At 37.7% G+C, this 13,277-nt stretch overlaps 1 protein-coding gene across 2 annotated transcripts in view; it reads left to right on the forward strand.

The window, feature by feature from the left end:
- carmil2 (capping protein regulator and myosin 1 linker 2) overlaps positions 1-13,277 on the forward strand; it is a 46,469-nt gene that overhangs the window by 979 nt on the left and 32,213 nt on the right. For both annotated transcript variants that reach the window (XR_004578337.2, XM_026927303.3), the window contains exons 2-15: positions 138-232; positions 1,935-1,985; positions 6,032-6,091; positions 8,283-8,404; positions 8,999-9,096; positions 9,383-9,453; positions 9,560-9,633; positions 9,813-9,888; positions 10,184-10,272; positions 11,212-11,306; positions 11,518-11,604; positions 11,922-12,031; positions 12,687-12,764; positions 13,172-13,248. Coding sequence is in view for 1 of the 2 variants with exons in the window: in XM_026927303.3 (XP_026783104.3) it covers positions 138-232; positions 1,935-1,985; positions 6,032-6,091; positions 8,283-8,404; positions 8,999-9,096; positions 9,383-9,453; positions 9,560-9,633; positions 9,813-9,888; positions 10,184-10,272; positions 11,212-11,306; positions 11,518-11,604; positions 11,922-12,031; positions 12,687-12,764; positions 13,172-13,248 (1,183 nt within the window). In the remaining variant the exon portion in view is untranslated. The remainder of the gene's footprint in view (positions 1-137; positions 233-1,934; positions 1,986-6,031; positions 6,092-8,282; positions 8,405-8,998; positions 9,097-9,382; positions 9,454-9,559; positions 9,634-9,812; positions 9,889-10,183; positions 10,273-11,211; positions 11,307-11,517; positions 11,605-11,921; positions 12,032-12,686; positions 12,765-13,171; positions 13,249-13,277) is intronic.

Consider the following 13,277-nt stretch of genomic DNA (forward strand, 5'->3'; position numbering starts at 1 on the left):
CATCAGTTCATTGACACTGCACCATCATGAGTTTACCCGTTGATTGTTTTTTTGTTGTTGTTATTGTTGTTTCTTTTACTCAGTAATTAATTACTTCGGTTTTTGTTCTTGGATGTGATGTGATGTGTGTGTTTCAGATGGCATTATTCAGCTGCTGAAACCTCAGAGGGTCCAGTTTATGAGGTTTGTACAACTCAACCAGTCGAGGGATCGGTCAGAAGGCAGAGTCCTTGTAAGTCTACGTTTAATATTCAACAATATGCTTATGTTGATGGGTTATGTGCATTTTTGCAATTTAAACGTGATTAATACTTCTGTTTGCTTTTGGTGAGTGTAGTTTTGGTGTAATCTGTGTCTATATATTCTATAAACTGTTTTGTGCTAGTATAGGCCGGTTAGTGGTTAACAGGTGATTTTGGTGTGTTCTTCTGTACTTTATGCATTTAAAAGTTACTTATATTAGGTCTTACATTCCTTTAGTGGTATAATTTCCTGTCTTTTTTTTTTGCTGCTCTGTTTTTGCTAGCATGCTAATGTTAGCTGGATAGTGGCTAATGATGCTTATTTCACGTTTCAAACTCTATCGAGTGATATAAACTTTGAGTGATACAAACTCTGAAGCTTTTATTCTCATAACAGTTCTGTAAATCTAAAGGAATATCTTCCTGCAGCTTTAATATACACCTTAGCTTTTCCCGGTTGGACCCCAAGGGGTCTGTGATGTATAGTCAAAGGCTTCTCTGTCTTTTTTATTTGTTTTATTTATTTTTTAGTGACATAATGGCAGTGATAATGATAGAATGATAGATACTATAGTTGCTATGTAGTTACTTATTATTATTTAGACACAGTACCTTGCGTAAGTATTCACCTCCTTGAACTTTTCCTCATTTTCCACATAAAATTACAACCTGGAACTGAAAAGGATTAATTGGGATCGTATGCCATGAATCTACACAAAATAACCCATAATACTGAAGCACCTAAACATATAGCTTCATGAAGATCAAGGAATAATCAGAACAAGTCTGAGACAAAGTACTGAAAAAATATGAATCAGGGTTTGGTTATAATAAAAAAATCCAAAACTCTGGACATCCTGCAGCACACCATTAAATCCGCTATTTAAAATGGACAGAAAATGGCACAACCAAGATCCTGCCTATAGGAGGCTGTCCACCAAAGGTTAGCGATGGAGGATGTTAGTCAAAGAAGCCAAGCGTAACTCTGAAAAAGCTGTAGAGATTCATAGCTTGGGAGAAACTGTTCACGGGATGTCTATATCTTAAACACGCTACAAAGGTGGGAATTATGGAAGAGTGGTGAGAAGAAAGCCATAATTGAAAAAAAAAAGCCATATATCCTGTTTGGAGTTTACCAAAAGGCATGTAGAAATGGTCTGGTCTAAGACAAAAAATTAAACTTTTCGGCCTTGGCACAAGGGACTACATTCACCAGAACCTTAACACCACTCATCACTCTGAGAATACCCACAGTGAAGCATGGTGGTGGTAGCATCATGTTGTCAGTTGCGTAGCCAGATCTGTTTTAGTGGAGTGGCCAGGTTAGACCCGATGACATTACTGGGGTGGTAACCTCTGTGGGACAAAATACTAATCGACATCCATAGAAAATGACATAATGTGGCTACCCCTGCCTTTGTATGGCTTGCGTAGGCCCCCCATCAGACATAAAAGGTTTGGAAAATTTGTTTGTCATCTAACAAGCTAGAAAATAGTTACAAGCTGTTGTAGTTTATTTTTCAGGAAGCAGAGAATTTTTATCAGTGATACACCCTTTTTGCACCAACTGTATGAACAACACCCTTCTGTTGTTGTTCAGCTGAGTTTGCTTTATTTTACCAGCAGATGGAGCTCCACAATCATTACATCACCCTCTCTCTCTCTCTCTCTCTCTCTCTCTCTCTCTGACAGGTAATGACACAGTGGAGAGCTACTGTATTTCACAATAAGCAGCCAGTGAAGGTGAGTGAAACAGAGCAATTCTGACAAAAGCAAGGATAACATTTGGGCCTGAATCCCATGTGTAAAGCAAACAAACAAACAAATGGACTTTCTGTGACGTAAAATCATGAAACCTCCATTAATAGCCAGGAAAAAAATTACCAGCTTCTACTATAAATAGTGCACTCTCAGAAAAACATCTAGAACCCTAAAAAGGTTTCTGTACAGTGGCGGATTCAGAACATTTTGGCTGGGGTAACCAAGTAGGGACACAGAGCCTAGTGAGGTGTGGCCTTAGCAAAGCAAGATCTATGCTCAAACAAGACATTTTAATATTTGGGTTATGACAAAATGTCACGTTTGTAGTGTTGTTTTTAAATCATTAGAGTTGGTGGCACAATGACACAGCTCCAGGGTTTCTGTTCATGTTCTCCCTGTGTCTGTGTGGGTTTCCTCTGGGTTCTCCAGTTTCTTACCACCTACTGAAACATGCTAGTAGGTTTACGGGCTAAGATAAATCACCCCCAGGTATGTATGTGTGTGTGTGGTGTCCCGTGCTGGACTGGTGTCCCATCCAGGGTCCCATCCCGCCTTACGCCCAGTGTTCCCGGGATTGGCTCCGGATCCACCGTGACCCTGTTCAGGATAAAACAGTTACTGAAAGTGAGTGAGTGAGTGAGTGAGAGTGAGAGTTTTCTATTTCTGTTTGAATTTGTATTTTCAATTGATAATTTCAGCTGATAATTTTTAGGACTGGCTACATATTTTCTTGATAAAACCTATATAGATATACACATGAAATATGAAACTAGGTATACACATGAACTGCGGCAGATTCCCCAGCATGCTTAACATAACCTACCAGCCAGTTTCCTTATAAAACTAAACAGCAGTGTACCTAAGAGAACTGATGCTGAAAGGCAAAATACCAAATATTGATCGGATTTAGTTTTTTACTCTTTAGTGATTTATTTACTACGATATATAGATGAGATGCAGAAACATGAAACTCATACAAGAGCAAGAAACTTTTGAAACAATCTTTGCTTCATAGATTTTGTTTACAAGAACTTTGTGCAGTAGTGTATATTTGTAAATGAGGTTTATAATGTGAATAAAGTTCACTTGTATCTGTAAACTATCTGTAAACTATTCACAAGGCAAAAGCTGATAATATACAACTATTATATGGACTTATAGAATAATAACCCTATATTCTGCATACAGTATACAATAAAATGTACTCTAGGCACATTCTCATACAATATGTGCATACTTATACTAACACCTGCTTTTGCCAACTGACACCTTATAAGTTTATTAGACTGACTGTTGATTTGAAAATCAAATGCATAAAATATGAAAGTGTATGAAATACAGGACAGTAAAAGTAAAATTAACTAGCCACCTAATGGAATAGCTTAATTAACATAGAATAATTAAAATTTTTTTAATTTACTCTGAACAGTTTTTACTGCATGGTTAGCATACCAGATTGTTTCTACAGGAAGTCCACATATCTTTATGTAGCTACATACAGACGGGTGACAAATTAAAGGAAAAAACGCATCGTGTCTCAGTCAGTAGTTGGGCCTGCATGAGCCAGCAGAACAGCTGCAACCTTACAATATATTCTAAGATCTCTGGACCTGTGCTGGAGGGATGAACACTATTTGTACAAAAGATACTCCCTCATTTGGTGTTTTGTTGATGATGGAGAATGCTGTCTAATGTGGCACTCCAAAACCTCCCACAGGTGTTCAGTTGGGTTTAGCTCTGGTGACTGTGAAGGCCATAGCATATCACATTTTCATAATTTTCTTACCCATCAAAACCATTCAGTGATCTCTTCTGCCCTGTGGGTGGTAGTGGGGACATCATGGTAGACATAACTCCCATCAGAAGAGAAATGGTCCATCATAGTATAGAGGTCATCATTGAAAATGACTTTGTATTGAATTGCCCTCTAAGACGGCAAGTGGACCCAGACCAGGCCAGTAAAGTCCTACAGTATAACAGCACCAACAGTTTTTCCTTTAATGCATCTGTATGTTTGCCTTACCGTTTCAACCGAAAGGTTGAAATTGTAGTGATGCACCGTTAAACACTGCGTTGCCCATTAAAATTGCGCAATTCTAAAAAAAATCTTTTGAATTAGAAGAAATGATTCGTCATGTTTAACCAGGATGAGAGCATCGACCTGCGTCCCTTTCAGCTCAAGCCCTGTTTAGATGTAAAGTTTATCTACTAGATCTAAACATTAAACTCTTCCTGTCTCTTAACATTTCCTGTAATCTGTCAGTTGCATGATCGTTGAAATTGCACCGTGACTGAATACTGAGCGACATCTACCCTATCTTTTAGAACCCCTATGTAGAGGGTTTCTATATTAGATGAAGCTCTACATAGAAACTATATAGAAAGCTAAGAACCCTTTACTATTCAAACAACCTGTGAAGAACCCTTTAAGGTGCAGTCCAGAAAGACTAATGTGTCTGAAACTATGCATCATCAAATAATAGAGGCAACACTACTACATTGGGTCATTTCCCAGTATTGGAAAACACTAGACACTATTCATTCCCATAATCTCAGTGACACAGAAGGTCATGGCTTCTGACAACACTGACTAGACGCTAGATGTTGGTGTTCAGCAGAACAGACGTGTGATTATACTTTATATACTGCATGTTGTAAATTTCAGTGTGATTATACTTTATATACTGCATGTTGTAAATTTCAATCAGAAACAACCTATATTTACATGCAGTGTGTACTGTATCAACATACAGATATATCAAGGTGAATTTTGATAGCTTGCTTGATTCTTGTAGTCAAAGTTTATAAGTTGTCGTGTACACTAGTTCAATCTGACTAACATGCCATATTAAATTAGCCAGGAAATTAGTATTTTATACTGTTTCTAACAAGTGTGTTGAATGTAGGACACACATACAATGCATACTGTCCTGATACCCTGTTACGAAGGGATTGTCTAAAAGTGGAGGCTAATCTTGCCAGTACAGGTTTACCACTGTGCACACTTCAGCACCATTCTTACTCTAACACACCTGATATAGTCAAGGACTTCAATCATCTGAATGTCAGAGACAGGGTGTCTGAATACCTTTGTGATTAAGCTCTGCAGGTCACTGCATTTCTAGAAGTAGTTATGGACACTCCTAGTTGCCATGTGACTTTCCCGACAATACCGTTTGATTTGGATAACAAAGAAAAGAGCCTAAATAGTGAAGTCATGAGTTCTGGGTCATGACTAGAACAAATTCCTAAACAGAGTCCTCATGGATCAGTTTAGTATCGATGCTCTGTGGCCTTGTATGCTGCTGTTTACAGGTGCTCATAAAAAAAGACAAGCACATTCACATTTACTTTTTGATTTTTTTTTGGTATATGAATTAATACAGATTATTGTGTGCTGAATTTGTAATATAAGAGGATATTTTTTCTAAATGAGCCTGTTGAAATAGTCATATTGTTTCTGTTGTAAAATGTAACAGCACCATTAGCCGATGCGGTTTTACAGGGAAGGAATGAGGATATGGTGTAGTAAAACAGTAACCCTAACCAAAGCTTCCAATCCACTGAGTGAATAAACACAGCAGGCACAAAGCAAACACTAAAAATCTACTGTTTATCTCTCGTGTTAGCCGAAAGTGCTCAAGAAGCAAATGAGCCTTGCTGGTCCTTTGATAATTCTGGTGAAACACAGAGTGCAATGTCATGGTTGCATGAATAATGATAAAGCAAGACTAATGAATAATACGGGATGTGCATTTAATTGATACGTGATATGTTTGAAAAATTTTGAAAGGAAGCAGAAGTGTGTTTAGATGGCCTCTAACCCCAACTTCTGTATTTGAGTTTCATGTACCGGCCTTTCTCCTAATCCCCGCCTTCCCCCTTCCCCAGCACACACACACACACACACACACACACACACGGTCATTTATTAACTCATATGTTTTCTGAGCATTTTCTGAGTGTGGATATGTGTTGATGTCTGACAGTGTGTGTGCTGCTGACTGTAGTAAAATGTCTGGCCGCAGGTGGAGAGCTCCTTCAGCTATTTAGAGATCTATGCCATCAGCATTGAGAGTCATGACCAGGTAAACCCACATTTTTTCCTCTAGTTTTTTCCCCCTCTCTTTTTCTCAACACTAGTGTGCCAGCAGGGTTCTTAACTGATCATTGTGTGTGAGTGTGTGAATATGTGTTAAAGAGGTCTCCACACAGTTTATTTTTAGATATCCTGTTTCCCACGCAACGTACAAAAGCCTATTAGTGAGAAATTACTCATATGTCCATGTTTTATATTAATATGTTTGGGATGATGTTATGGCACACGTCATTTTAGAAACCATATGTGTACTGTTGGCTGTTAAACATCTTACATGAAACTCACTGTGAATGTTATATTCAGTTATATACTGATATATACTTTATTTATATAGGCTGTATACAATATGGATGTTATATACAGTGTTAGACCCACCCTCTTCAAAAAGCCTATGAAGTTTTATTCATTATGGTCACCAGCATCTGCAATACCTGCTAAATATTTCCATCAAATCGGAACATTTTCCTGTGTATATTCAGGTGTATTACTATGTACCTGTGCTATCTGGCATAAAATGGGTTAGCAGGACTAAGCCCTCTCAATACTAAAGCCCTCTAAGCTCTAATACTGAGCCCTCTCAGGACTAAAATCTCTCCTCGAAGAAAAAAAAAACATACAAATGGCTTAAAGTGGATCATTTGTTACTTTTGTGAAACCAAGAACAAAAGCAAGGTTGTAAGTAAGAACACACACACCGGTATGCAGTAGAGGCTGGGGCTGAATTTTTTCTAGCTTAGACTGTAGATTGACAGACAGCCTGTAGTTGACAGTCGAGTGATTACACATGGTCAAATGTGTGAGGAAGCACATTTCACTGAACCATTCATAACACCTCATGAGCCGTGATTGAGAAAGCACACATGGAATAAAATAGCGGGTGTAATAAACATGAATGAGTGGATTACTTTGTCAATGATTGATTTTTGAAAATGCCTGCGGAGGAGAAGCTAGAAGGAACTAGACTGTGCAAACAATCAAAGTTTGAATTACATAAAAGGACAAACAAAAGAACTGAAAGTTTTGTGTGGATGGAACGAAAGAGCTGGCAAATGCCAAGTGTGGTGTTTCTGTTTCCTGTATTTGCTATTCACAAGACATCATTTACAGACTAGACTTAAACACTTGACTAGCAATCATGAATGGTGTTGCCTATCAGTATTTCAGTGAGTCTGTCCTCTATGATGAGAACCTATGCTATAATGCTAAACCATCATGCCCTCTCATTCAATATTGTGACCAATCATCACTATATACTATACTATTATACTGTATTGCTTTATTACTCTATCACTATATTGCAATATATTACTATATTTCTCTATTACTCTATTACTTTATTACAATATTACTATATTACGCATAGATCAGCATATTGCGTCTGCCTTAAATAATTTAGCCAATAGCCTGCCATGCTTTTTATAGAGCCTTGTCTCGTGATGAGATTTTGACGCCATTTTTTCTGCTTGATTGTCCCATCATAAATACCCTCTATTGGCCTTTTTGAGGTGTGACCGGTTTTAGATTTTTGATTTTTAATTACTTTACACCATGCAGTCATAATTGCTCTTTCTGCAGAGCGGCCAGCTTATTAGACATGCCTACACTTCCATTAGACCTGGTATTGTAGTGACCATTACTACAGACAGATGACTTATTACAGAGTATGACTGAAAACAGCTGAATGTATTGGACATCTTTAAAATATTAATTTTAGCTTGCTCCAGCTATATCTTATTTTACCTGCATGTTTATGCCTATCAGTACCTATGCAGAAGTTTATCATATTTATCTGTAATAAAATTAAGGTTTGCACTTAATGCATAGTGTATTGGGGAACATTTGAAACCCGGGCTGCTCTATTAGCAAAAGTGGAAATGTGTTAACTGTAAGGAGTCCTTTTCCTCTTCACTTAGTTTCACAGCGTTCTAGTTCACAGAGAAACCATGTGTGCTGGTTTGTGGTCTGTCATTGTGAGGTGTAGACACACCTCTCAGGATCTGTGCTTGCTGTTCTCAAAAAAATCCGTCACTGATCTGTTGTGCTCACTTTCTTTACCTGTGTGTACCAAAGTGTCTGCTATTAGGATTTAGAATTGAATATATATGCAAGTTGATTTTCTTTTGCATTGTTTCTCTTTCTGTGTGTGTGTGTGTGTGTGTGTACATGTATATACGTACCAGGTGACTATTGAAACGGACAGACAGATTTATTCTCTCAGCCTGATGTCAGTGGAGGATCTGGAGGCTGTGGTCAGTCATGTGGCAGCCTCGCTCAAGAAAATCTTCCCCGATTCGTCCCCAGGGTGAGTAAACAGTCAGCAAACAGCATCAGGCCTCAAAATTTTGTCTTACTTTGTAGTGATGAGGGAATCATAAAACAACATTATCTTATCTGTCAGTATTATTGCTGCTGTTTGTATCACAGAAGAAAATAGCTCATTTCATCAGTAGAGCTGTCTGCGAATGCCTGCAAATTGCATTACTTTACTTATGATCTTTTGCTACACTTTAATGTTCTGTAAAATCTGTAAATCACTTAAGTAAGTAGACATCCACTGGGCTTTCTGAGTATCTTATCAAACCACAGTTCATCATTTGCTCCGCATGGACCACGATGACCTTTTAGTTGCAGCCAGTGCTTACAAACTGCACTGGTGGCCGTGAGTAACAATAACAGTAATAACAAAATGGTAGTGCCCCTTTTTTTCATATAGTACCCAAACTGTGGCTGAATAATCACTTGCGTGTCTTGAAGAAAAAAACAATTGCAGTGCTCCAGTCTGGAAAATATTGATAAATAAGGGTTAGTGACTCATGCTGTGACTAGCACCAGCATTTCCTGTATTTATGAGAGTGACATTTTGGGGATCATTTTATTCTTTTCTTTTTTTTGTTAGGAAACTATTAAAGAAGGTCCCTCCTGATCTTCAGGAGAGGTTGTGGGGTCTGACCTCTAAAGTTGAAGAGCAGCTGAATGGAGCGCAGAAGCCATGTGGTCTGTAGCATCATCATTTTAGAGTTTGTATAACAGATTATAATTGTAGTGGTGACAAATTTACAGAATTTGTAAATGAGCTTGAGACCATATTCCCCTCAAATGCCTCCCTGAAATAACAGAACATGCTGATGTTTCATCTGTTATTATACTGGACGTGTTTTCAATCTGCAGATTATGAAGTATGTCTGGTAATGTTACATAATCTCCTAAATGGCTAAACTCATTGTCCTGCAGTGTTTAAGTTTTTGTAATTGCCGGCTTTCTCCTTGGTGGGTTACTATAGGGGGATTCTCAGACACATACGCCGCGCTGTGTGACTTCAACGACTTCCCATGTCGCGAGGAAGTCCAGTGGGTCAGAGCACTTCATTGCTTATTAGTAACATTAAATTTCACTGAAACATAATTATGTCTGATTGCTCAGAACTTTGTTGTTAATGAATCTTACCATTGCTGTGTAGGACGTAGACAATATCTACCATGTTCAGAACTGTCAAGAATTCAACCTTCTGGACTTCAGTCATTTAGAGAGCAGGTAAGTGACTTGTTTGGCTTGTTATGGATTTCATACGTATGTTTAAGAAAAAGCATTTTATCTAGTATAATCCTGTGCTGTCCTATCAGTATGCATCAGCTTTTATATCAGTGAACGTATCAGTTTGATGATGTATCAGTTAAATGGTTCATTCAACATTGGGTTTTTCTCTCAATTAGAGATCTGGCATTGGCTGTAGGTGCTCTGTCCTTCAACCAGTGGTTCACCAAGATCTACAGCAAAGATTTTAAACTGGTATACCTGGATATCCTCATCCATTGTTATTGAATAGCAAACTGTAATAGATGCGAGAAATGCAGAATTTATAGCACTGGGCCAGTCATTTAAAGTTATAGCATGTTGAGTTTCTTGTTTGGTTTGTTTGTTCAGAGAGATAGCAATCACAGAAGAAAGAAAAAGTAAGAAGTGTTCCACCTCCTCTGTGTGACAGACTGACTCATTGTTAGATCGAGTTAGACTGAAGTCTTTTTCCCTTTCCATTGCATGTGTCTGTGTGTGTGTGTGTGTGTGTGTGTGTGTGTGTGTGTAGACACTAGATGTTCAGGAGCAAGTGATCTACCTCATTAGCAGGTCCACAGCTCTGCAGGAACTGAGTCTGGAGGCCAGTGGACTTAAAGTGTGAGTGCAAACTGGCTCTCCAGCAAAAACACCCACTGGTACTACACAGAAGTTTAACTTCTTTGCAGACTATTGAAAATAACATAGAGTTAAAAAATTAAAATAGCATCCAGTTCACACAGTTAAAATAGCATACAGTTCACACCTCTGAAGTTGTCATTTTTGTCTCGTAGAGAGATTTCAGTGTAGGACTTTGGAAAATACGTAACAAGTGCTTGCATTTAAGTAAAAAAAAAGTGGAAAAAGCAGATGACTTTTTAAGAGTGAAATATATTATTATTCGCATTACAGTATAGCTTAAAAGCAATAGACATTAAAAAAACTATATAATACAAATAAAAAAATGACTATTATAGGCAAATATAATAATATATAAATGACAAGGCAGGATTTCCATAAACTTTTAATAGTAACCCAATATATTGAAGTTGACAGTAATGAAAAGATCAAGTGGTGTGAGTCTGTTAAAAAGTTTCTTTCCAAAGATGTTGTTTAAATGCTGTTGGCTTCAAGTGTGTGATTGTGTGGTCAATATCTAATATAAAACCAACTTTACCACTGTAATAATAATTTTGAGAAATGCTCTGATTACTTTACTAAGGCATAAAATTATCGTAAACTTTCTCATTAATAAGGATTAGTCAGTTGTACAACATTGGCTTCATTTGGTGGAATCACATTTCCACTATGTCGCACTTTTTTTTTGTTTTTTGCACCTTTAGGTAATAACACAGATGACAGTTCACACATTTTTTTTTTCTTTCTGTTGTTCTCAAGTTTGCACATGCAAACCTTTAGTAAACCGGGGCCTGGATATGGCTTTTAATGAAGATTACAGTTCAAATTTGTCTTTCCTACTTGACTCTGATTTCTATTTTCCATCATAATTATTTACTCAGCATAGTTACTTTCTCATTCTCTCTCTGAATTACGCTTTAGGGATTTTGCCGTAAAGATGGCTTGTGCTCTTCATGACCAACCTGCCTCTGCACTGCGTACCATCAACCTGTCGTCTAACCCCATAGAGGATAAAGGTGCTTGTGTGCTTCTTTTGTCTTGTCCAGGATAAGCATTGTGTGCTACAATGCAAACTGTCTCACTCTTTTTCATACTCTGATGTAGTTTGTAGATGAATAATTTTGGTAGTACATTTCTATGCTATTGACGATAACATGACAATAACATTTGATTATAATTCTCCTGCTAATTTTTCTAATTTCTTTCGCTCCCTGTATTTGTCTTTAGGTGTAATGGCGCTCAGTCAGAGCTGGGCACGACTATCTCCTGGTCTCAGTCAGCTCTATCTGTCCAAGGTCTCTCTCTCTCCTAAAGGTACCTCAGGCTTGCAAGCTTTATGCCAATGTATAATACAACTATCACTATTTTACATAGTTTTCCCAGCACATGCAAAGCCAATAAGGCTCTCTTTATGGGAGATTAAGGTCAATCAAAAAAACTTATGCAGATTTACAGTTTAATTCTCTGACTAATTTAACTGTAAATCTGCATAAGTTTTTTCATTGACCTTCCACAGTTTAGTCGCTGGAGTCAAGTTCAATTTCACTGCAAACTTTTGATGGTATGATATACAAAAATCTAATACAAACATGCTTGAGATTTTCAAGTCCTTCTTTCTGGGTATCCGTTAGGACTGGGCAGTATCGCTCAGGTGCTCCACCAGAACAAATCTTTCTCAAAATCACTAACACATCTGGACCTGAGTGGGAATACAGGATGTCTGGCTACAGAGGATGCCGTGGTAAGAAACAGAGAGATAGAGGTTAAAGGAATCTGTACAAAAAACTCACATGTCTCGTATGACTCATTGTGCCTCTCACATGACTCATAGTACATTAATTTCAAATCTTTATGGGGTTCTATAAAAGTTGTTAATTTCCCATGAAATGTATCTGGCTGAAGATGTCTAGCCTGGTTTGGCTGAGCCAGGTCTCTAGTGACTGCATCTTCCTCTTCTGTTTCTCACTAGCCTTGTTCACAGACAGATTTAATGGTGCGAAAGTGACCTCAATCAACAGATGTGCCATTCTGTGTTATTGAGTTTAAGCCCATAGCAGCTCTTTTCATGAATAAGGAATGACCCCTGTTTCAGATAAACAGTCTTTGTTTGAGAGTAAGGTGAATTAAAATAGATGACAGCCCATGCTGTTGGTCAGTTATTTAGGGGAAACAGATAAGCTGATGAAATGTGATAGGTGAAATATAGCAAAAAAAAAGAGAAAATACAATATTATTAGGTAATAAGAAGTCATTTTGACACTTTTTGTATTGCGTTGAATATTTTTGGATGCAAAAAAAGACACGTCCTGTCTATGAACCATATACATACATGATGTCAGTGAATCAAATAATCTGAAGATGCACAGTGCCTGAGCTCTAGCCTTCTTTTCTTCTAGAGTCTCTTCAGTTTCCTGTCGGCCCCCAATGTTGTGTCCCGTCTGGACCTCAGCTCTACTGACTGCCCTTTGGACACCGTGAGTAAAATCTCACAGTCGTCAGCATCTCATCATTCTGAAGAACCACATGTTGACAGCATAGTTTCCTTTCATGTCATCTAGGAGATGATCTTGAGGAGATTACATAAATCTTGAGGAGATTAAATAAATTAAACTATATGCAGTATGTGCTAAGTACTGTGTGTTGTTTTAAGCTGAGTGTGTTGTTTTAAGCTGTAACAACACACTCGTAAAGTAAGGGCTTTATACAGTTAAATTTGAATAAATAAAATAAAACTATATGCAGCCCTATTTTTAACTAAACCCATTTAAATAGATTTAAATAGTAAATTCCTTCAGAAGCTTGATTACAAGAAATGGGTGTAAATTATGTATGTCTGTAAGTTTTTATTGGTCTTGCTCTCTCTTTATCTGTCTCTCTCTAGCTCTTTGTGTCTCTCTCTGCTGGTTGCTGCACTACTTTAACCCACCTCAACCTCTCCAAGAACATTTTCTCACATAGGTAAGATTAGCACAGCTAGAAAAACTTCT

The sequence above is a fragment of the Pangasianodon hypophthalmus genome, chromosome 6 (assembly GCF_027358585.1).
Source record: "Pangasianodon hypophthalmus isolate fPanHyp1 chromosome 6, fPanHyp1.pri, whole genome shotgun sequence".
Lineage (NCBI taxonomy): Eukaryota > Metazoa > Chordata > Actinopteri > Siluriformes > Pangasiidae > Pangasianodon > Pangasianodon hypophthalmus.